The 25,322-nt window shown below is 36.7% G+C and overlaps 1 protein-coding gene across 3 annotated transcripts in view; it reads right to left on the bottom strand.

Annotated features, from left to right (window-relative positions):
- Positions 1–3,165: 3,165 nt before the first annotated feature.
- The window catches only part of LOC131437735 (protein germ cell-less), a 29,390-nt gene continuing 7,233 nt past the window's right edge, over positions 3,166–25,322 (bottom strand). For all 3 annotated transcript variants that reach the window (XM_058607269.1, XM_058607270.1, XM_058607271.1), the window contains exons 2-4: positions 6,039–6,197; positions 5,597–5,969; positions 3,166–5,455 (exon numbers count right to left, since the gene is read on the bottom strand). In XM_058607269.1, the coding sequence (XP_058463252.1) occupies positions 4,415–5,455; positions 5,597–5,969; positions 6,039–6,175 (1,551 nt within the window). In that variant the 5' untranslated portion in view covers positions 6,176–6,197 and the 3' untranslated portion in view covers positions 3,166–4,414. The remainder of the gene's footprint in view (positions 5,456–5,596; positions 5,970–6,038; positions 6,198–25,322) is intronic.

Genomic DNA, 25,322 nt, shown 5'->3' with positions numbered 1-25,322 from the left:
ATTTGTGGATCTGAATCGACTGAAATGAGACGCTTTTGGTCGGGGCCGCCGAGGGAAACTACGGGCTCGGTAGAATTGCAATATTACGGGCCCATATACATGAGAATAAACCCTCCGTATTAAACCAAAATGCGACACTCACATGAGTTGCACCTTAAGAAGGCACTCGGCCTGCCAGGCAGGTTTTTTTCTCTTAGGCTTTAACTGAACGTGCTGTTTGTGCATGTATTGGTATGACAGATCCGACAAAATTGGTAGATCGATTGCAACGATACACGAAATGTCGCTCACTGCATCAAAACCGTCGTCCGAGCACAAGAAACGCAAATGCGCGTTGAGTTTTTCTTTTTGATGCTCGTTGATACCAAACATTTTTGAAATCATTAATTTAGAGTTATTAGAAAATGATCATATTTTCCATGATACAAAGCAAAATTTATATTGTCAATGGTGCACAGAAGCCAATCTTCAAACTGGTTCTCATAATTCATTCGTTTATGCCCCAGAGACAACACGTGAGTGTGAACAACAAAAATGAAGAAAACAGTTTCTATGCATAATTCGTTTATTTTAGTAACGTACATTGAAAGAGAATAAGTTCTATCGCTAGTGCGTTATTTTCTACCTATTTAAGTAAATATATCATATCTCATGACAATTCTGGAACACAAACATATCACTTATACATAATGTATCATTAAAGACCTCACTAGATTTTTATGTGTAATATAACTATTATAGTAATGGAGATTTGCACTTAGGGAACACCCATAGTTGGATGCCGCAGTATTGCGATAGTGTTGTGACTATACTGTTGGTAACTGGTACAAAATGTTCACGACTTTCTATATACACATAAATTACAAAAGCGGAAATGCTGTTCTTACATTGTCTATGATCACCAGTTACGTCTCCGGAAAAGATCAAACAACTTTTGCGTTTTGACTGCTATGATTTTGAAGACAGTTGAAAAGTGCACATGATATAATTCGGTCGTCAGAATCAGGAATCAGAACTAGTTGGCTAAAGCGGCACCTTCCCTGGTTGTTTGAAGAATTGTGCCTTGCCATGAGTTCTCATTTTCCTGATGGGAAGGAAAGAATCAAAAGAACTTCGAAATGGGTGACGTGGGAAAACAGCATAAAACAAGAAGAAAAAAATCGTTCTGTCTCCCCGAAAGTATGGTGAACGAACTGCAAGTGCCGAAATGCACACTTAATAAAACTCCCAACAATCTAGAGGATTTAGAGGTTTCACAAAAGCGACACCGTTCTGCACTCCCGGAAGAATGCAAAACGATGCGCAATATGTATGAGCAGAAGAATCATTCATCCGTGATTTCGAGAAAAAAAAAGTAGAATAGACTGCTAAACTGATACAATGAGGATGAATGCAAATAGCATTTGAAATACTAGTATCTGTCTGTCACTATTACGTCAGTATTATAACGAAATAACTGAAATTCTTCATAGTGGAATTTAAGGGAGCTTTAATTTTTTTCGTCCCGGGTTGGCGGTTCAATATATAGGGCGCTGGTCTTACAAACCAGTTGTCGTATGTTCGAGCCCCGACCTGGAAGGATTCGTAGTGTCAGTAGAATCGTAGCACTAGCCGGGCAATGGTTATGTACACTCCGAATCGGCTGCGAAGTCCGTTAAAACAGAAGGTCTAATTCCGCTACAGGAATGTAATACCAAGGCTTTGCTAGGCTTAATTTTTTTCGAAGACGGTTTAGTTTCATTCCACTAACCGCTCTAACCCCAAACATTGAAAAAAAAAAGATTTTGAATCTGGCTAGGAAATGCAATTGATTGTAAACAGTACCCAAACGGAGTACTGCTAAAAATTACGTATAATTATATAATATCCACATCTAGAAAAGGAAAACACAGGCTGATTGGAGGTTTGTGAACATATTTTGATTTGAATTATCACAGTGGTTTCAATGAAACAATAAAACAATAATGTTCAGTAAGGCACTTCATGTTTTGAATTAATCTTCAAATTAATCTTTAGTAAACATCACCAACCAACAAGCAACTGATTGAAAACGATAGATAAATGACTATCGAAATATTTAAAAATCTTGTACACAAATATTTCGTATACCCAGCACTCGAACCTGCATGTCTTCTCCAATTCGTGGAACTGCTCAACTAGTGAGTCACCTTGAAAGTGACCGACACGACATTTCGAAGCGGTTCGACTGAACAAAGCATCGTGAACGTATACTGTGCACAGCTGGTGAAATTTTTATTATTGCGCCTGGTGCTCTTACATCGCAAATAATCATTCACACACTGGATCCAGTAATCACCCGCATGACAGGGAATAATGGTTCGCCACATGAAATAATTTCATTTTTTTTTTATTCGAAATGCTAGTAAACGTTGTAAAAATATCTTTTCTAACTCACAATGAATAATTTGTTAGTATCTAAATTATTCAGAGCATACCAAGATACTTACATCGAAAAATACATAAGACTGAACATGCAACGAAAAATCCAGAAGAGATACTACACACTCAAAACCGATTCTCCAGCTCGGCATAGTAAAATACCGAATCAGAACGATACCACAAAATTTTACTGTTTTTCAGTTATTCATAGGGTCTTTTTGTCAATGCCCCAATCAAGGATGGCTTTTATCGTATCAAAGAACGCTCTCTATCAACTCTTCACACGGTGCCATCAAAGAGAGACGGATATTATCTCAGCAACAAAAAACCGGAATGGTTCATTTAACATAGAATGGACACCAGTGTGAAAGTGAATTTCTCTCGATGACATGTCTGAGCATCACGGGTTAGCACGCTGCTGTAAGGGTTCTCTCTGAAGCAACAAACGGTCGCTTTTTTTCGTTTTGCGAAATAGTGAAACTTTTACTGACAATTTTAACAATAATTGACAGTATCTTCATACATTTTGCCGAGAAAATTACCGAGCACTCGACAGTGCAATTCACGGCATTTTTTCAGTTTTAACATTTACGCGTGTGGGCAAAATGCCGGTTAGCGGTGTAATTGGAAAAGATCGTCGACCTGAAAGTAGCTCTAACCCTCATTGGATATGCCCTACCGAGAAAGGATGTTCGGCTGGAGTGCGGCAGAGCTGAAGAAGTGACGGAAATCAATAAATTTTGTCCAAAAACTGCGCAAAAAAAGTTTGAGGTAATTCAGTATAATTTATTTGCTGATGAATTTCGCGCCAACTTTAACAAATGTTTGAGCTTCCTCTCTATGTCTCATAATGCTACTTTGGACACTTTGTTTCTTCCAAATTGATTTCCATTGTCGGTTAAAAGTCAAATTTTCGAAGCAAAATTAAAAATTTTAAATCGATTTACAAAAAAAAAAACACAATTTTCACAAAAAAAAACAATTTGAAAGAAACTTTATCTCAAGATAGGCAGTTAACAGTTTTGGCAAGAAAAAGATCTTGTTTGAATTTTTTTCTGAAATCTTGCATTTTATGAACTGTTGGTTGGGAACATAATCACCTATCAAAAATTTCACCAAAATCAAAAATGGTGTTTTTTTTGCAAATTGGTTTTGAGAATTTTGAATCGATTCCTTTTATTATAGGATTCGATAAGTAATTTTTTCAAAAATTTGACTAATTTTGTGAACATCATTTGTGCAACACGTTTTTGTAGAAATTAGCATTTTTGACTATAACTAACTTGCGACTGCTTTAACTTTTAGTCCACAGAGCATTCTTGGGCTGTATTATATTAGAATAACCATAATTGGGTATTCATATTCTTATTTATTATCAGAATTATAAGAAGTAATTGGAAATATAGCTTTGAGTTTTTGGGGAAATGTTTGGAAATAGACCATAACAAATGTGCGATATGAGCAAAAATGATTTTTTTTATTAAATTCTTTGTGATCATAATAATTCACCGCATTCAAAAAAGTCAAACAATGCATTTTGTTTCAAAACGTTCAAATTACAAATACAAGTCCGTTGTTGTACCTATAGAAAAATTTTCCAAGAATATACGATAACGTGTAACTACGTTGATTTCGAGAATGTTTGCTCAAACACTTGAAATTTGGTTAGCCGGAAAAAGACATTAATATTGCTGAACAAATATGGCACACGCAATCAACTAATATGACTAATATTTCCAATGAAACAACATCAAGTCAGTGAATGTAAGCAAATCAAAAGATTTCTCAATGTACGGTATCGTCGCTCGCACTCTATTATTACCGTTTGCGACCGATAAAATAAGAAATAGCATTGCAGACGTGAAGTATGATGCTTAGTTAACGAGAAGAAATATGTTTCATTCCTGACAAGAATCAACTGATTTGCACGGTAACCAAAAACTTCGTATGGTTAGCATTGTGATATACTTCCTATGCGCTGAGGCTCAGTACGTTGCCTGTTGATCGGTTCCAATCAGGAATCGACCGCTGTGTTGTTACCGTTGGCATCATGTGATTCTTCGTCGCTTGCTGTTCCTGGAGAGTGTTTTGGCTCTCGAGCAGTGGACGGTCCTGCTATCGGTAATCCCGGTAATGTCGTATTTGCACACCTTCGTGGAGGTGAAACCACGAGCATATTTACAGAGATTAAAAGTGGATAAGTAAGTTCTTTGTCAAACATTATCAGCATTGCCTCTTCGTTTTTGTCCAATGCGATCGACTGAATAGTGGACGTTTGCTGATGTTTAATTTGCCTTAGCTCATTCAGCGAGGCTAGCGATACTCGTATGAGAAATTGACGTTTCACTTGCAAACTTAAAAGTCGTTCATTCTCTGTACGATGATGCCGTTTCACTCTCAAAGTTTTGGTGTCCGATATTAAAATTAGATCCAAACCAAAATTAAACCCAGTCCAGCGCCATTTGAGGTACTCATTTTCTGGTAATGTCCTTCCACATCGAATACAAGTTTCCAGAAACACTTTATCGTCTACCTCTTTCGGTCCTTTGTCTAACGATTGGTCGATCAGCAGCATACTATTCCATTGCTGGAACAATGGCTCATTCAGCCACTCCGATGGAATGATGTTATCCTGTTTTAATACTTTAATGTCTACGTGATGATTCAACAAATTGTGTAACCTTAACGCTTGAAAGCACTTCTCAAACGGCCTTCCTTTCGGTGTATTCAGAAACGCCAGCGAACTTTGTCTCTGGGAAAAATATTGCAACTGCTCATCCGACGTAGACGCCTTCTCGCATTCGGTCTCGTTCAATACATTGAGCTTCAAGTACATCCAGAACCTGAGCAGTGTGTAGAGAGACAGCTCAGTCTGCATAACGTACAAATCCGGACTGGCTACCAACAATTCCATCAGCTCGATGTTAATTAACCGTAACCATTTCCCCGTTTTGTAGTACAGACTAAGCAGATTAACTAACAACCAGTTGAAAGTCGATTGTTTCACAGGCTTTACTCCATACTCGCAGGCCGCCTCGTAGTACTTGACCGCCGTCTGCATGAAAAAGGAAATGATAAGAAGATTCAATATTGACAACAACTCTTCTGTACATAGTGATAATTAACGGAAGAGTGTAAATTAAAGGTTATTCCACTGATACATTCGGAAAATGTATATGTTTCGTATTCAAATTACCTCTGCATTTGTGGTTTCTATCATAACTTCAGCACATCGGTCAATGAGACTGTCCAACTGGAACAAGGTAGCCGTTGCTAATATCGACACTATCTCTCTGGGTTCCAGCACTACTTCGTCCATGTACAAAGAACCGAACACCGAGTAAAGCGACTCAATCGTTATTTTCGGATCAACAATTTCGATGTGAACGTAATCCTCATCAGCTTCCCGCCAAGAGCCATTGAACATGGTTGCAAAATATGGACTCTGGCTTAAGTACACCTTGTGGAGGTGCCAGACCTTGCCTAGGGCGTGAACGGTGATGTCAGAGTTGCGTTCCTCTTTGAATAAGGCCTGATAAATGTACTTTGCTGTAGAGATGAGCTTTTTCCTACATACACACAAAGTAAACAAATCATTTAGAATGTCACGTAGAACACCGTAGATGTTCAAACCTCACCGCTTGGGAGTTGCCATTGATTTGTCGAGAAGATCGCTGTTATCCTCGTAGCTATCGGAATCATCATCATCTCGTTTACGTTTCTTTCCTCGCATTGCTTGGATAGGACTAGAGATCTTATGCATCACGTTACCCATCGTGATATGCTCCGGTGATGTTCTGAAACAAGAGAATTTCAATTAGTCAGAATGGTTTAGGGGACTATAACTGTAACAAATCAATTGTGTATACAAGCTATATAAAATATGTATATCACATAATTTTAATGATAGGGATCAGGCATCGAATTAAAACATAAACGAGCATTTTAAATTAGGAATCCTATAGACGAATTTCGTTGCACGCTCTCGAATTTTTAATGAAACTTTCTGGACATATATGCTTAGTTACAAAAACCTACTTTGAATTTTTCCGAAATTGATCTAGACTGTATTTTGAATACAATTTTTTTTTACTTTTTTCTCAAATGATTATAGTCGGAACATAACTATTCCTATGAAAATGAGTTGTACTAGTGATTTCCTCAAAATCAAAATCAGTCCAATTTTCAAATTTTCCTGCAGTATAAATGTTTTAATTCCATCTACGAGTAATGTATTTTTGAAAAGCTCATGTCAATGTAATTTAAAAAAACCTTTTTTAATCCACCTAGTGGTGTAATGATGCCTTTCTCATATTACTTATATTTTAAAAAATATCACTAGAAGATTCTGTGGAGATATTTTTTTTTCAATCTTGATTAAAATAAGAATTTTTCTTTGGGTATAAACTAACATAACCTTTTCAATTTGTAAACAGTTATGTCAAGTTAATAAGAATTTTTCTTTATTTTGCATCGTTCTGGAACCGGAAGTCGGATTCTGAGAAAATTGGGTGAGTCTCGTTTTAAACTTTTTGACCACTATTTCCGGTACTTTTGGAACCAGTATAGCCGAAGTCGGTTCGTTTAGTAAGTAACTAATATAGCCTACAAAAATTGAATAATTGAATCAGTTTTAAGCCAAATCTAGAAGAATTTTACACTTTTTGCATCGTCGCTCTAAATATCGGTATGAAATTCAATAGCAACCTTGATGAACTGTGTCGAATGATATAAGTGTACTTTTATAGAAAAGCATAGTTATCATGATCTTTCAACAACACTAACAAGTAGGTACAAATTGAAAAAAAGAATTAGAAATTTACATTTTTTTCACCTGAAAAATATAAATTTTAATATGGCAACCCTGCACGCTATACTAAATTGAACAAAGTACGCTGCGAACGGAGCAAAGCCGCACGTAACGCCGTGTGCTAGTTTTGCATCGTCATTTTGAATGACGGTTTGAATATTTTGACACTCATCGCCCTATAATTTCGGAACCGAAAGTCGGATCAGGATGAAATTGCATAGCATATTTAAAGACAATGAGAGCTTTAATTTGAACCATGATTCATAAAAATCGGCTTAACCGTTGCTGAAAAATTGAAGTGAGTTCCGTTTTTGGAGATTTTCTTCACTATTATCGGTGCTTTCGGAAGCGGAAACCGGGGACTTCTAGTTCCAAAGTAGTTTTAAATATTCATCAATAAACAAGATCTGCCAACTAGTAGAATTTAGCAGTAAGTTTTATAAAAATGTGCACCTCGTTTCGCTATCGCTTGTGAAATACACTTGAAATTGAAAATGTTCACTAATCGCACTGTAATACCAGAACCGGAAGTCGGATCTGGATCAAATTTTCGAGATATTTTTGAAGAATTTTACTATCTTTTATTTGCTTCTTAGTTTGTGAAAATCCGTTAAAAAATTTCCGAAAAATTTAGTGTGAATTTTTTTACACTCACACACACACATTATTCACGAAGAACGCAATGAATCGATTCAGAAACAATTTTTTTATATGCACTTCGTAAATTAAACTGGACAGCATTTCATCTACCATCATATGAAGCACGCTGTATGCTCATCAATATACAAACACTTAAAGAACGCCGCGACCTTGTAATGCTTTATTTTATCAGCGACATCATTTCTCAACACAATCAATCACCTTCTTTATTATCGCAATTCAATTTGTATATACCTAGCCGTCAATTACGAACCAGAAAATTACTTTTGAGAAAGAAACACTAGAACAAATTATGCAAAATATAGCCCAGTCAATCGAATTATGCGCAACTACAATCAATACTGCGAACATCTTGACCTAAGTATGTCCAAAAATGAAATGAAATCCCAGCTTTGTCGTAGAAATAATGCATAGTATCTAAGTAAACATTATAAACCATTAATTTGTAGTATACATTTGCTTGACGAAATAAATAAGTAAATATTTTTATGCGTTTTTTTATAACGGCCGATAAGCCATCCATCAACGTTCACTTTGAAGAGTAATTTCGTATGACTCGGCACTTGCTGAGAGTAAGTCATAATAGTAAACGGCAGAGAAAAGTTTTCTCTTTCGTATGGTGTTAAATTTAATACTCTTTTTTTCAAAGCTCGCCTGCAATTTCTTTCGAACGTGGAAATTGACAGGTGGCTTATTGGCCGTTATCAAAAAAAAAACGCGTGAATTATCGAAAGTAAAGCAATACACACATCTCTGTTTTTACACGGAGAATATATACCGTTCAAAATGAATCTTTTTTAAAACACAAAATTTCTACTTTACAATATTTTGCCTGAAAACTATAAACATTTATTGGCAACACATCCAAAAATTGGCGGAATCGATCGAGTGGTTCAAAAGTTTTAAATATCGAAACACGGAAACTGCGATCGTCGATTTTTGGGTATGTTATGTAAAAATGTAGATCAAAAAATGTTTTAGCTTTCAGAAAATATTAAAAATGACATAGTGCTCATTGGCCACAAACCATGAAAACCTTTAAGGCCATCGTCCAAGTGCCATGCGCGCGGGTGGTTTTAGGAAATTTTCGATGAAAATTTTGAAAAATTTGCCAAAACCAAAAACATACAGACCTTTGAAATACTTTTGTCTATCTACAGGGTGAAAATGACTGGAAAATTCGGAGGATTTTCCGAGTCTTATCAAAAATAGCTTTGAAAAATGAATGATTTTGTGATCTTTCACAATTATCTGGAAAATAATGCGATGACATAATTTTTTTTTTTCAAATAAACCTTATGATGGATACACAGATTACATTCGGACACATTTTTGGAAAACCTTTTCATGCTTTCCATAGAAAATCCACGAATTTCAAAAATTTCCACGAAATCGGTTATATGGAATTCTTTGATTTTCCATGATAAGCGTGAAAAGGTTTTCCAAAAATGTGGCCGAATGTGATCCTTGTTGCCAGCATAAGGATTTTTTGAAAAAAAAAATTCATTCCATCGAATTGGGGTAACAGAGGTATTTTGGCCTCCGAATTTTCGAGTCATTTTCACCCTGTAGATAGATAAAAGTATTTCAAAGGTCTGTATGTTTTTGTTTTTGGCAAATTTTTCAAAATGTTCATCGAAAATTTCTTAAAACCACCCGAGCGCATGGTACTTGGACGATGGCCTTAAAAAGTTATACAACTGACTTTTTCAAACACAAAAATTCAGCTTTACAATGTTCGCATATTTTTCCTAAAAACTGTAGGCATTTAGTGATAGCATATCCAAACATTAGTAGAATCGGCCGATTAGTTCATAAGTATTTTTTGGAGAAAATCAAAAATAATCGATTTCTTGATCCACCCAAAACCTTATGACAAAATAAAAAAAACGTGTCTAATATTTTTCGATGAAGAACGATTTTTTCAAATATATCAGTTTATCAGTTTCTCATGGAATTTCTATATATAAAGGTAGAATCCGAAATGCTGGCATTGTTATGCAAAATACCCACAAAACTTTCTATTTCAGTTCGTTTCCAAATAAGTTTTTACGAGTTTTGATATATGGGGTCTTGCAGTATCATGAAGCAAAATTACTTTGTCGTGACGATATGGCGACCACTTTTCCTGCAATGCTTTGTTCAAATGCATCAATTGTCGCCTGTATACTTCGCCTGTATACGTCGCCTGTGATGGTTTTGGATGTCGGTTGTCCGGGACGTTCCTGGTCTTCCAAGTCAAAATTTCCGAGAAGAGCATGTTCGCCGTATAAGCATAAGCATGTGTGATATTGCACAACAATTTCTACGAACACAATTACGAAATGTCATATAGGTGTAGAGAGGCGCTTCCAGGAGAATAATTACGCCATCTTTCGTAAAACGCCATAAATGAATTCCAGCACCAAGTACAAGGTTTTCGTTGAAGACAAACGTTCGGATTAGTATGCTATATTTTCTAAATTCATCAGTATCGCTTTACCACACCATGGAACATAGCCTACATTCGATTGATGTTAAAGAAAGTACTAAATTCTATGTGTAGCCTTCAGAGGGACGGCCAACAAATATTTGAAAACGAAGAAACAATTTTATTCGCGTGGTCACTGTATCTCGATTGCTAGCGTATAAACATATGTTTTTTCGATTACACCAACATCGTTTTGCTTGGAAATCGTCACCGTGCTAAAAATAACTAAGATGATAGAGGGCAAACCAAGTAATCCTAGTAAAATGAGCTTGTATCCCACGAAATGGGGACATTCAACTTTTCACCAACATTCGTGTGACCGACAGACTGGGAGAATTTTAACAATCAAAATCGAAAACCTACGGCTTGATTTCAGTAATCACAAAGAGATGATGTCAACATTTAAGCAATTTATGTTTACTTTTATTTTGAGCACGTTTCACCACCATCGACTGAAAACCCAATATTTGTCAGCCCCTTCGTATGCATACACAGTCGAAAGTTCACACTTTTGCATTTGCATTTCGGTGTATGATAGTTTTTGTAATCTACGCTAAATCAATGATGTCATACAGAAGCAGTACATAACCCTCAACACTCTCGTTTTGAATAATTACACATAGCGATTGTTTGATGCAACCTACTTCTCAACGCGCAAAGGTATTTGTTGTTTATTCCATCAAACTCGAAAAAGTAGTTTGTAAACAAATTGTAGGCGATCGTAGTTGTGGCGATGCACAACCGTTTAGTACAGGTAGTTGGGAATCCACTTAGCATTTGCAGTACCTAATCACAGCAGCACAAGTATCCCGGCTCGCACTTTACGTGCTCTGTAAACGAATTGGTGTAGTAGCGCACACTTTTAAAAGAAGTATGTATCCACAAGTTCGCGGCTAGGAACAAACTATTGCTGCTAGCAGTGAACTTGGCTTGATTCATCGTCTTGACCATATGGTTCGAATGAGTCGCATGCGTAAATAGCTTCGCGCATTCTCCATGTTGATTTTACCATTGAGGGATAATCGAACTAGCACTGATTGAGTTTTCGAGATAATCAACTAGCACTGATTGAGTGCCTTCAGATTGTTTGGATTTGTAACTGGAAACAAATGGTTGCGTTATGATCTGGAATAATAATTTTAACTTTTTTGTTTTCGTCTTCGAATTATCGGAATATTAGCAGTTTATGTTCAACTGCTAGTGAAACTTAGTAGTTCTGTAGTGATGTCCCGAACGTAAAAAATGACGACTTCTAGTCGTCATTAGATAGCATAAGGTAGTATGCAAATTTACTACCTATTTCGAACAGGTTTCAGTTTGTAGAAATATAGTGAAAGTTGTACACATGAGCTGAATTTGAAAATGTTTTTAAAATTGATTGAAAAAAATGTACAAATACATGCGAAAAAGTCATTGTTACATTGGATTTGTTGCAAACACATCACTCAATAATTCGTGTGACTAAGTAAGAAAAACACATTTTTTCGCCAAAAATCGATTTTATGCATCGTTTTCTCCTTTAAGAGCAAAACAATTACTTCTTGCTCATACAAGGATTTGTCTTTTGCCTCAAAATAGGCATCACAAATAGCGATTGCTTCTTCATTTGAGTTGAATCTCCTACCGGCGAGCATATTTTTGCGCCCAGCGTATGGCCAGTAGTAACTAGGAGCCAGACTTGGACTATACGGTAGATAAAAAAGCAATGTAAATTTCGAAGTGTAGTTCGTTCAATTTAACCATCGACTTGGGAAACGGTGCATTGTCTTGGTGAAACAGTGTTTTTTCTTCGACATATGAGGTCGTTTTTTCTCGATGTTTGCATTCAATTGATCTAAAATGCTGTGTAGTATTCGATATTTATTGTTTTTCTTTCTCAAGATAGTCTATGGAGATCATACCATATGCATTCCAAAATACTGAAGCCATACTCTTCCCAGCTGACTATTGTGACTTTACAAAACTAACGACTGATTCCAGAGTGATCCATGTTCAATCCATTGTCACATCAACGCAAAAAATCAGATTCATTACTTGTGAATATGGCCAAATACTGCTCTGAATCAACACGTTGTTATTTTTAATCGACTTTGAGTAAACCCGGCACCCACTCTGAAAAGAGCTTTCTCATGGTCAAATGTTCATGCATAATTGTAAATAAACTGCCTTCTGATATCTTTACGACTTTAGCTATCTCATGCAATTTCTATTCATGATTAGATTTATCCAATTTGTGAACTCTTTATTATGTTTTCTCAACCACTTCAATTGGACGACCAGAACGTTAAACATTATCGGTATCTGTACGAAAACGTTTAAATTTACCAAACCTAATGGTTCTGTTCGATGGAGCAGAGTCCGGTTAACACTGCTGAAGCCATTTCTGAACTAGTACAGTATTTTTCATCAAAATACAATGATAAACTAAAACACACATTATTTTTTTGAAAATGACAAAAGTTGCATCACTTAAATGTCTGTCAGGTTTTTCTGACTAATCTAAACGTCATGAAATCTTCATATGACCAAAGACATCATATGACCAAGATATTCAGTTGTCACATTTCTCGAACAAATCACTGGCGTTTTTTTTTATAACGGACAATAAGCCATCCATCAACATTCACTTTGAATAGTAATTTCAATTGACTCGGAACTCGCTGAGAGTAAGTCATAATAGTGAATGGCAGAGAAAAGTTTTCTCTCTCGTCTGGCGTTAAATTTAATACTCGATTTTTCATAGCTCGCCTGCAATTTCTTTCGAAAGTGGAAGTTGACAGGATGCTTATTGGCCGTTATAAAAAATCGCGTGAACTGAAGATTGATTTCGCTTCAAGCTGACAGGGTCTGATATGACGTTTATGAAGTACCAACTTTTAAAAGACTATGAAAGTTGGTATTTCATAAACGTTATATGGGCTTGATATAATAGCGCCATCTGTGTATCAGTCACACGACTTATTAAGTGATGTGTTACAAAATACAAAGCAAAGCAAAGCAAACTCTTGTTATTGCGCATTCCTTTTGTGAAATTTGACCTTATGTTTCAACAGACTTCGCAGAAGAAAGGTTATGATATCTTTGTGCAAACCGGCTTTCGAACCAAGGCCCGGAGAGTAGGGATAATACTCGGAAGGTAAAGTATCGATACCTAGGGTATCGGGATATCTAAATTTTGGGTATCGATAATCGGCAATAAAGTATCGATACCTGTAAGTACCGATTGATACTTGCGCAGCAATCATTTCAAAATAAAATTGTTGACTGTGGCGTTATTTTATGATGTACATAAAGATGTTTTCACACAGCAAAAAAAAGATTCAACCTCAATCTAACTATTAATCGATGCGAAAAAAATAAGACGTACTGAACATCAAATGCAATAATTTTCAGTTTTCAAGAAGTATTTTATCTGCAATACACGGTATTACATCGAAACAACGTATTTAGTAAATTACATCTGCTTGACTGAATACTTAGACGATTCTGATGGAAAATTATGCATCTTTTCGTGTAATATTACAACCTTCAGATTGACACCAAGATTGTTGTGATATTATATCGTAAACGCTGTACAGCGGTTGTGAGCATAATTTCCTATCATAAACGTCTAATTCTTCAGTCAAGCTGATGCAAACTACTCAATACGTTTTTTAGATGTAATAAAAAGGGATTTATCTGAAATATATTCTGAAAACAGGAAATTATTCCATTTGATAAGATTGTTGCAATTCTTTTTTTTTGCTGAGCATAAATTTGTTTTGCCACCACGGTGGTATAAGTCCACCAAACAGGTAAGCCGTGTATATCCGACGGAATTTTTTTCAACCAAAGAACGATCCATGTCGTAAAAAGTCACAAATATAGGAGCTCCCAGTCAAGGTGTATTTTCATGCCGAATGATTGATTGCAGGAGCTTAAATCATTAACCAAATATCCTGGGCTTTGCCCTTACCCTAGTGATTTCTGTCTTCCCAACACGTGAGATTTGAATGATTGAAATATTGAAAAATGGTCCGCTATAAGCAATTATAAACCAATATTTTTGGTAATTTAGCGGTTTTGGTTTAAAACCAATTTTTGTGATGTAGGCGCACAGTACCGATTTCAACATTTCTTTACGTTTCGTCTTAGACTCGTCAGTGGAGAGTATTCTCTGCACTGACGAGTCTAAGACGAAACGTAAATAAATGGAAATCTATTTGGTTTCTTCTAGTTGAATGATAATGGTCAAAGTATGTTAGAACAAATTAATCTCTAGCATAAACGTACATCAAATATAAATGTATCCAGACTTCTGCTTCTATAGTTTTGGCACAGGAACCATTTTTTCTTAAAAGTGAAACTTCTACGTTGGAAAGTTCTTGAATCCCGTATTCGTTGCATTCAACAATAATGATATGACTAATCCACGTGGAATGCCTCGAGCATGCATACTTACGAATAGTGCTCTCGATGTATCTCTCATATCTGAGCGCAAAACTAGAGATATTCGTTCTGTCACGGTTGGTTTGACTATTGATGGCATAGACAGAAAATATGTCTATTATTCGGCACATTATCCGCGTAGCCAACCTTTACCGAGTGATGACTTAAAACAGTTTGTATCATAGTGCTGCAAAAGTGCACATACATTTGGGGTAGCACATATATTTTGTCGAGGGGCTCTGATCTGATGGAGTTTGTGAGCAGCACAAACCTGCACATGGGCAATGCAGGAAATCGTTGTGAGATCTGAATAAAAGGAGATTTTGGACGTAGTTCTCTGCTCTAATAGAATCTTGCATAAGTTGGTAAATTGGCTCGTCCCCGATGAGCTCAAACCTTCGTTATCTGATCATAAGTACATCTTTTTTGATCATTTAAACGATAAATTGTGAAATTGTCACATACATATCGCAACCCCAAATTTAAAAACTGCTACCTCTATGAAGAGGACTTGGCGAGTAGAATCTACGGGTACCAACCAACAATTGAAACCTCGACTCAGTTCGCCAAGTACGCAAAATGTCTCTCTGCCTCTGTGGGAGTGTGTGTGCGTATGTGTGTATGTAACGTTTTTTTAAACTAACTTTTCTCGGAGATGGCTGAACCGATCTTAGATCCAAATGAAAGGTCTTGTGGTCCCATACAAAATTCCTGAAGATTATTTGAATTCGACTTCCGGTTCCGGAATTATGGGATAAATATCAAAAAAATGTGAAATTGAGTGTACCAACTTTTCTCGGAGATGGCTGAACTGATGTTCACAAAATCAGATTCAAATCAAAGGTATTATAGTCCCGTAGAAAATTTTTGAATTCCATCTTGATCCGACTTCCGTTTTCGGAATTACAGGGTGATTAGTGTAAAAATTGGAATTTTTAAAATACTTCTCATTTTTCTCAGAGATGGCATGACCGATTTTAACAAACTTTGATGAATGGTCTTATGGTCCTATACAAAACTTTTGAGTTTCTTTTTAATCCGACTTCCGATTCCGGAATTGTAAGGTAAAGTGTGTTAAACACTTAAACGGGCGAAACAAAAAAAACGTAAAAAATTTCTAAATCGACCTCAAAACTCCTCCTATCGGAAGTCATAATCATTAGACCAAGCAAACCGGTTATTGATTTAAGAATCGAAGGAAATTATTATTTATTGCCATATGGATTTTTATATGTTTTCCCAATAATTTTTATATTCTCTGACAGGCGCGTAGCCAGAGAAAATTTTCGGGGGGGGGTTTTAGAACATGGTGATAAATCAACACATGTACAATTTATATCACAATGTTTCCCATGGGTTATAATTTTTTGTTTCGGGGGGGGGGGGGTTTGAACCCCTAAAACCCCCCCCCCCCCCTGTGTACGCGCCTGTTCTCTGACAATTGCGGCAATATTACGTGCCAAATATATGAACAAAATGGCTGCAAGAATTTTCGTGTAACTGATTTAATCTGACTGAACTACATATTTTACAGATTGGGGGCAGTAAGTATATTCATACAAATTCTCAGTGAATTTAAAAAAAACTCTTATTATAGCAAGTGACTTTTTTTTTTTCATAAATACGTTTATTTCATAGGCAATATACATAAGTTTTTCTTCGCCGTGGCATCTACAATACATAGTACTTTAAACCTAATACATTTCGAATATCCTATTAGTATGTTGGTATTCATTAGTTAATCTAAACACTGTTTTTATCAAGCGAGTTGCTATTATAAATTACATTAAATGAAATACATTTATTTTGTACATGATCTTATAACTATTTCAGGTTTGTTTGTATCAGTTCATCACTTTTATTTAATATAAGATAGCTGGCTATTGGTTGAGCTCATGGAAGAGAAAACAATCTAACATAAAATAAAATTTAAATTGGAACTCCAATGGACTTAATGAAATAATAAAGAAGTTTCATGTAAGGAACGTCACGACAAGCAAGAATGTCGCGAACTGGGACATTGGATAGTCTACCTTGGGTACGCAAGGAATTTATTAGTTGAGATCTGACATCACGATACTCCACGCATGTCCAAACAACATGGTCAATATCGCGGTAACCTTCGCCACAAGCACAATGATTAGTCTCGGAAAGTCCAATTCGAAGGAGATGTGCATCTAACGTGTAGTGATTGGACATGAGTCTGGACATCACACGAATGAAATCTCTACTCACATCCAGTCCCCTGAACCATGCCTTTGTCGATATTTTAGGAATAATTGAGTGCATCCACCGACCCAGATCATCTTTATCCCAAGAAGCTTGCCAGCTGGCAAGTGTTCTTTGGCGAGACGCGCTATAGAATTCATTGAAAGCAATTGGTCTCTCATAAATTTCACCCTCAATAGCACCACGTTTGGCTAAAATATCGGCTCTTTCATTGCCTGGAATGGAGCAATGAGCCGGAACCCAAACTATTGTAATTTGATAATTATTATTCAATATGACGTTCAGGCACTGTTTTATTTTGCCCAAGAAAAAAGGTTCATTTTTGCCAGCAGCCTTTGAGCGAATGGCTTCAATTGCACTCAGACTATCTGTGAAAAGAAAATAATGGTTTGGAGATAATGTGACGATTATACTCAAACTATAATGAACTGCTGCTAACTCTGCTATATAAACAGATGCAGGTTCTTGAAGCCTAAAGGAGACCGAAACATTATTGTTGAACATACCAAACCCTGTCGCTTCTTCAATTCGCGATCCGTCCGTGTAAAACATTTTCTCAGAGTCGATATGCCTGAACTTACTTGTAAATATTTTTGGGATTTCCAACGAGCGTAGGTGTTCCGGAATTCCACGCACTTCGCGCTGCATGGATGTGTCGAAAAATAAAGTTGAGTCAGGGACATTTAGGAGGCTGACACGGATAGGAATATATCTTGAAGGGTTGATTTCCTGTGACATATGGTTAAAATATACAGTCATGAATCTTGTTTGAGATTGAAGCTCAACTAGCCTTTCGAAGTTATTAATAACTAGGGGATTCAGTACCTCGCATCTTATTAGCAGTCGCGACGAAAGCTCCCAAAAACGATCCTTCAATGGAAGAACTCCCGCCAGAACTTCAAGACTCATTGTATGTGTCGAATGCATGCAGCCTAAAGCAATTCGCAAACAACGATATTGAATTCGCTCTAATTTGATAATATGAGAGTTTGCAGCGGAACGAAAGCAAACGCATCCATATTCCATCACTGAAAGTATCGTTGTCTGATACAATTTTATTAGATCTTCCGGATGAGCACCCCACCAAGATCCGGTTATTGTTCGAAGAAAATTTACTCTTTGTTGGCATTTTGTTATCAGAAACCTAATGTGTCCTCCCCACGTGCATTTGGAATCAAACCACACCCCGAGGTATTTGAAAGTCAAAACCTGTTGGATCATTCTTCCCATCATATGGAGCTGAAGCTGCGCGGGATCATGCTTTCTTGAAAAGACGACTAACTCTGTTTTCTCCGCAGAGAATTCGATACCAAGATGAACAGCCCAATCGGACAAGTTATCTAAGGTATCTTGCAATGGTTTATGCAGATCAATAGCTTTGGGTCCAGTAACTGAAACTACGCCATCATCTGCCAATTGTCTTAGTGTACATGGGGATACTAGACAGCTGTCAATGTCATTTACGTAAAAATTATAGAGGAGCGGACTGAGGCAAGAGCCTTGCGGTAGACCCATGTAGCTAATTCTGAATGTTACCAAATCGCCATGTGAAAAATGCATGCGTTTCTCTGACAAAAGGTTGTGCAAATAATTATTTATAACCGCTGGGAGTCCATGTTGGTGAAGCTTGTCTGAAAGAACATCAATGGAAACTGAATCAAATGCTCCTTTAATGTCTAAAAATACAGATGCCATTTGTTGCTTTTGAGCGAAGGCAATTTGGATGTCAGACGAAAGTAATGCAAGGCAATCATTCGTCCCTTTATTTCTACGGAAGCCAAACTGAGTATCTGACAACAAACCGTTCGTCTCGACCCAAGTGTCGAGACGTCGTAGAATAATTTTTTCGAACAATTTTCTGATGCAGGACAACATCGCGATGGGTCTATATGAGTTGTGATTGGAAGCTGGTTTCCCCGGCTTTTGAATGGCGATAACTTTCACTTGCCTCCAGTCAGGTGGAACAATATTTTGCTCAAGAAGCTTGTTGAACAATTCCAACAAACGTCTTTTTGCGAGGTCGGGCAGATTCTTCACCAAGTTGAATTTAATTCTGTCCAACCCAGGAGCGTTATTGTTACAAGACATGAGTGCTATGGAAAATTCCATCATAGAAAAGGGGCTATCAATGGAACCATTATTTGAAAAAGATTCCCTAATAATGCTATGCGTAGGAACAGAATCTGGACAAACTTTCCTCGCAAAATCAAATATCCATCGGTTCGAGTATTCCTCACTCTCATTTCCTACGTTACGATTCCTCATTCGTCTGGCCGTATTCCAAAGAGTGCTCATTGAGGTTTCTCTTGACAAACCTTCGACAAAATGTCTCCAATAGCTACATTTCTTGGCCCGAAGTATGCTCTTGTACTTGGTTTCTAAAGTCAAGAATTTTTCAAAATTCTGAGGAGTTCCTCCTCCTCGTTTTAAAAACGTCTTGAAGGCATTTTGTTTCGCGTGCTTAGCATCTGAGCACTCTTTGTCCCACCAAGGGTTTGGAGGCCTTCTGTTAGACGATGGACCAAGAAATCGTTTGGTTTGGGCTTGTTCTGCGGCCTCCAGAATCGAACAAACGAGGAAGTCATATTCTTCAAGTGGGGGGAGCTCTTCCATTGAAGTTAAGGCACTTGAAATATTACTTTGGTATTTAATCCAGTCAATATTTTTTGTCAAATCATATGGAATATTAACTGAATTAGCAATGCCTTTGTTACTGCTAATTGAGATGATGATTGGTAAATGATCGCTACCGTGTAAATCAGGAAATACTTTCCAGGTGCAATCTAGTCGAATTGAAGTCGAGCAAAGAGATAAATCTAATGCACTTGGACGTGCAGGAGGTCTTGGGATCCGTGTCATGCTACCCATATTTAGTACCGTCATGCTAAAATTGTCGCAAATATTATATATTAAGGATGATCTGCTATCATTGTAAACGGAACCCCACATCATTCCGTGCGAATTGAAATCTCCTAAAATCAAACGTGGAGCAGGAAGGGCTTCGACAATTTCATTAAGCTGTCGTTGTCCAACTTGAGCTCTTGGAGGAATATATACTGAAGCAATGCAAATGTCCTTTCCTTTAATGTTTATTTGACAAGCAACAACTTCTATACTAGAAGTCGAAGGAATATTTAATCTATAAAAGGAATAACATTTCTTAATTCCTAAAAGCACTCCACCATACGGAGAGTCTCTATCGAGACGTATAATGTTAAAGTCATTAAAACTTAAGGCTATGTTTGATGTAAGCCATGTTTCGCACAAAGTAAATACATCACATTTTTGACTATGCAACAAAACTTTAAATGAATCAAGTTTTGGCATGATGCTTCGACAATTCCACTGCAGGACAGTGATTGAATCATTTGCGGCGGATGATAAATTATCCATCAAATGATACAAAACCTGAAAGAACTGGCCATTGAGCTGATAACTGTTTCAAAAAAGTTCTAGCTATTGGAAGGAATGCCGTTATGATAGTCTTTAGAGGTTCAGAAATATTGAATGCTGCGAAAATCCATTCTACAATTTCCGAAAACTTAAGTAATCCTGTTGGTGAATGTGAAACGGAGCCCACTGGATTATTGTCTTTCCTTGAGCTAGTTTCTGGATTGGTTTGTGAATTTGACAAACCAGGAGGCACAGTTTTTGGTTTTAAATTTGGCTTTTTAGCTTTAACACGGGGATCTTTTTTTGAAGATGTAATTTTAGGTGTCTTTTTAGGTATTTTGTGGTTTGTTAATCTCCTCTTAACAGACCCTTGAGGAGTGACAAACGAGGTATCTTCACTATTTCCGTCAGAGTCAGATTCCTCTGGCTCCGCAAGATTTGAAAAACCGTTTTCGGTTTCCAAAGGGGAGACATGTATGACCGTTTTGAGCATTTCAGCATATGTGCGCTTAGACCGTGCTTTTAAAGAAAGCTTCATTTTGTCTTTACGCAGCTTAAATGCAGCGCACACTGAAAGATCATCATGAGGACTTTCCCCACAATAAACACATTTTTCAACATCTTTATCGCAAAGATTATCCTTATGAGGCCCTTGACATTTGATACATTTGGACTTATTACTACAGTAAGTAGCTGTATGTCCGAATTTTTTACAGTTCGTGCAATTCATAACATGCGGTACGAAAAGCCGAACAGGAAGACGAATTTTATCGATATAGACATGGCTAGGCAACGCAGATCCGGCAAATGTTACACGAAACGAATCTGAGGGACGATACGACTTTTTTCCATCGACAATAGATGCTGAGTACAATTGCTTGCACTCGAGTATCTTAACTCCCTCAAGCATGGAGTTTTTAAAACGACCAACTCCATTTTTAAGTAAATCATCGGCCGTCAGACTTGCTTCAGTCACGACACCGTCAATTTCCACCTCCTTCGATGGAATGTAAACTCGATATTCAACAGAAAATAATTTACAGGTTACAATTTCGTTCGCCTGTTTCAAGTCATTGACAACAACTCGAATTTTATCTCTATTAACTTTACATATTTCTTTAACTTCAGAGAAATGTGATGTCAAATCCTTGGTAATTTGCATCAAATTTAAAATCTTTTCTTTTTTTCGAAGATAGACTATCCATGGCCCAGTGGTACCCTGTGGATAATGTTTAGCCCTCGGAGTATTTAAACTCTTACTAGTATCCGGAATCGGATTCGGATGATCTTCCATAAGATCATCCATTACATTAAATTTTTTTGTAAATTAATAATACCAAAATAAAAACTTATGTTTAGTAAAATTTCAGATATAAGAAATAAAAAATAAATTAAATTAAATCTACCTTGTAGCTGATGTCTCTGTTCCTTTATCGTGAAGAACGACGTGAAGCTCTTCCAACGATTTCCAATTGGCAGTCTTCTGCTGTTTCCAATTGGCAGTCTTCTGTCGTTTACTGCTATCTCAGTTGCTCTGCCGTCGTTGTGAACACCACTGCACTTGTTGTGCTGCCTGTACCTGACCCCAGGTACAGTGCTTTTGCTCTTGGTGGCGATCAAATGCGATGCTTGCAGTGTAGCACCTCGCGATATATGCCGTCTCTTTTGATCCTACGCAGCGTACAAATTCTGGTACCTGGTAGATCAGCACTGGGTTGCTTTAGCACCTTTGTGCCTTTGCACCCCTTCGTCTTCGCACCTTTATGCGATGGCACCTCTGTGACTCGTCACTTCTATGCTCTCGCACCTCTGTGTTTCTACACCTCTGTGCGTATGAACGGGATGGCCTTCGTTGCTAGCTTTCCAGTCGGGAAACGCCCCGAATATTACGTTTGCTATGGGCAGTTTAACTACCTGAAGCTTAGAATTGTCTCGGTATCAGCCGTTAACTCACGAGCCAGTACAATCGAAACACAACCTCTTCGCTTGAATGGTTTTTACTGAATGTAGCAAGTGACTGTTTCGTTTTGTTTACTTTCCTTTCTACTAATTACCAAACATTGCCCACAGTTTCCTCAAAAACTCTTTGTAAATTCGTGATCGCGTCAAAACAAACGAAAAGAAGGTAAACTTGCTTGCTCTTTTATTGTTATTTTTATGACTCATAAAATGTGCTTGTGTTTTCAGGCAATGGAAATGTTGATCGTCAAACAAACTGTTCATGCACGACAAGGATGCAAGTCTTCGAAATAAACTGCAATAAACTGTATAAAATATTCGCGTAGAATAAATCATATTTATCATATCATTTGAAATATAATTTCTAATTGATAACATTTACATAAAAAATAACTCATAAATGTAATACATTTGGAATATATCCACTGTTTGATAGATGGAATTTAAATTCCATATCTATAGGTTTTAATATGATCTCACTTAAAAAGATTGTGTATTCATGTTTATGTCTTACGGATTTAGTTGTAGTTTTTATCATCGTCGTGTATCTGTTTTTTATATAATGTATATTGTACACACATATCTACATATACACTTCCATGCATATGTACGTACATACATACATATATATTAACACATATTAACACATGTATTGCACAAGCAGACATCGTAACATTGAGTTGCTATTTATATTCTAATAGATTTCAACTACTTCTATCTCTACTATTGGTCGATCTTTAGTCCTGAGCTCAAACGGTGGTCTTTATTACACGGGCAAAATTCCGATTCTAGCAATGAGCAAAACGAGTCATGATTTGGAGAAAATAATACATTTTCATGTTATGATAATACACCATGATTCAAATTTCTCAGATCATGATACATTTGGACTGATTTCGCTGAAATTTAAACGTAACGCACTTGACGTTGTTGGGTATAACTTCAGGCGTGTTTGTGTAACGATGGTAATTTTTGAAACATAAATTCAGACGTTATGTGTGATTTTTACAACGATGGTAATTTTTGAAACATAAATTCAGTGAAAAGCACGATCTTTTAATCAGAATCATTAACAATTAAAATATTATGTTTTTGAAAAATGACTAAAATAACGTGTTTACTTACGTTCATTGCTTCAGTTTTGATTTTGTGTTCCAGAATTTAAACACTTAAACGAACTGCATGAAAAAATACGTGTGAATCAAACCTCTTAAAAAGAAACTCTATGTCGAATTCTTGCAAATACCGCGAATCGATTTTCCTTTTATGTGTTCAAAACATCGTTTGCAAAATCGTCTTATCTAAAATATTTAGGTGAATCAACACAGCTTGTTATATCTATAAAACAAATTAATCGAAGTGGTTGAGCAAAATATTTGGCTGATTTTCGTTAGATGGTGTTCCAAATTCACAATCGAAATTATTTTTTGGTTTACGCTAGCTCTAGGAATATTAATCTAGCAACAACGGTCACATCAAATGTGTAAGAATACATTCAAACAAAATGTAACATTGATGTTAGTCAAACAAAAAGCGTAGCCGTGCTTAGTCTCTTATGATGTCAATTTTCGGATCATTATCTTTTTGCCTTTCTCATATAGAAAGGTTATGCTATCACTGTGAAAACCGACTTTTGAACCGAGGCCCGGAGGGCCGAGTGTCATATACCATTCGACTCAGTTCGTCGAGTACGCAAAATGTCTGTGTGTATGTGTGTGTGTGTGTGTGTATGTGCGTATGTGTGTATGTAACGTTTTTTTGCACTAACCTTTCTCAGAGATGGCTGAACCGATTTTCACAAACTTAGATTCAAATGAACGGTCTTGTGGTCCCATACAAAATTCCTGAATATTATTTGGATCCGACTTCCGGTTCCGGAATTATGGTGTAGAATGTGCAAAAAATTGTGAAAATAAGTGCACTAACTTTTCTCAGAGATGGCTGAACCGATTTTCACAAACTTAGATTCAAATGGTCTTGTGGTCCCATACAAAATTCCTGAATATGATTTGGATCCGACTTCCGGTTTGGGAGTTATGGGGTAAAATGTGCAAAAAAAAAGAAAATATGTGTTCTAACTTTTCTCATAGATGGCGTGACCGATTTTCACAAACTTAGGTTCAAATGAAAGGTCCTGTGGTCCCATGCGTAATTCCTGAATTTCATGCGGATCCGACTTCTGGATCCGGAAATATAGAGTAAAGTATATTAAAAATTGTATACCATCACTTAAAATGGGGAAAAACCTTTAAAAAAAATTCTAAATCGACCTCAAATCTATTCCAATTGATAGTTTTTATCAGTAGACGGTCAAACAAACCGATTTCGGTTATTCTTTAAAGAATCGAAAATTATTTTGACGAATACCACAGTATTACATATGATAGTATGATATGAGAAAGGCATCATTACACCACTAGGTGGATTAAAACAGGTTATGTTATGTTATGTTTAATTCTTTATCAGCCGATTGGTAAAATAACACGATTATTAAATGAACATGCCTCAGGATCAAGTAAACATAAAGCAATCTATCACATCAGAGTTACGAACTTTGAAAGAAATGCATTGTTCAAGTAACGCATTTTCGAACCATGATCAATTTTCATTGGAGAAGAGTTATTGCTCTTGGTTTCATGAGAAGTTAGAATGATTGGTTTCATGATTTTCTAATCATGTAAGCAGTAACGGGTTTCTTTCCGTGTACCGTTCTTGCATTATCTTCTACTTACACTTCACTCACATATCACCTTATCCATCAGGTCCCTCACGAAAACGACACAACCATACGAAAAAAACTGTATGAGCATCGTTTGGCAGCTATCAGTGGTTTGTGCACATGTTCAGTCTATATTATTTTATTCCATTCCAAAATATTCCATCTCATTCCACATGGTACATAAACCATCAATAAACGTCAAAGATGAACTTGATTTACCATTCATCTGTTGTCATCGAGTGATACCCAATTGG

This window comes from Malaya genurostris, chromosome 3 (genome assembly GCF_030247185.1).
Source record: "Malaya genurostris strain Urasoe2022 chromosome 3, Malgen_1.1, whole genome shotgun sequence".
NCBI classification, from domain to species: domain Eukaryota; kingdom Metazoa; phylum Arthropoda; class Insecta; order Diptera; family Culicidae; genus Malaya; species Malaya genurostris.
Note: the sequence above shows the minus strand (reverse complement) of the source record. Positions and strands in the feature narration are given on the sequence as shown.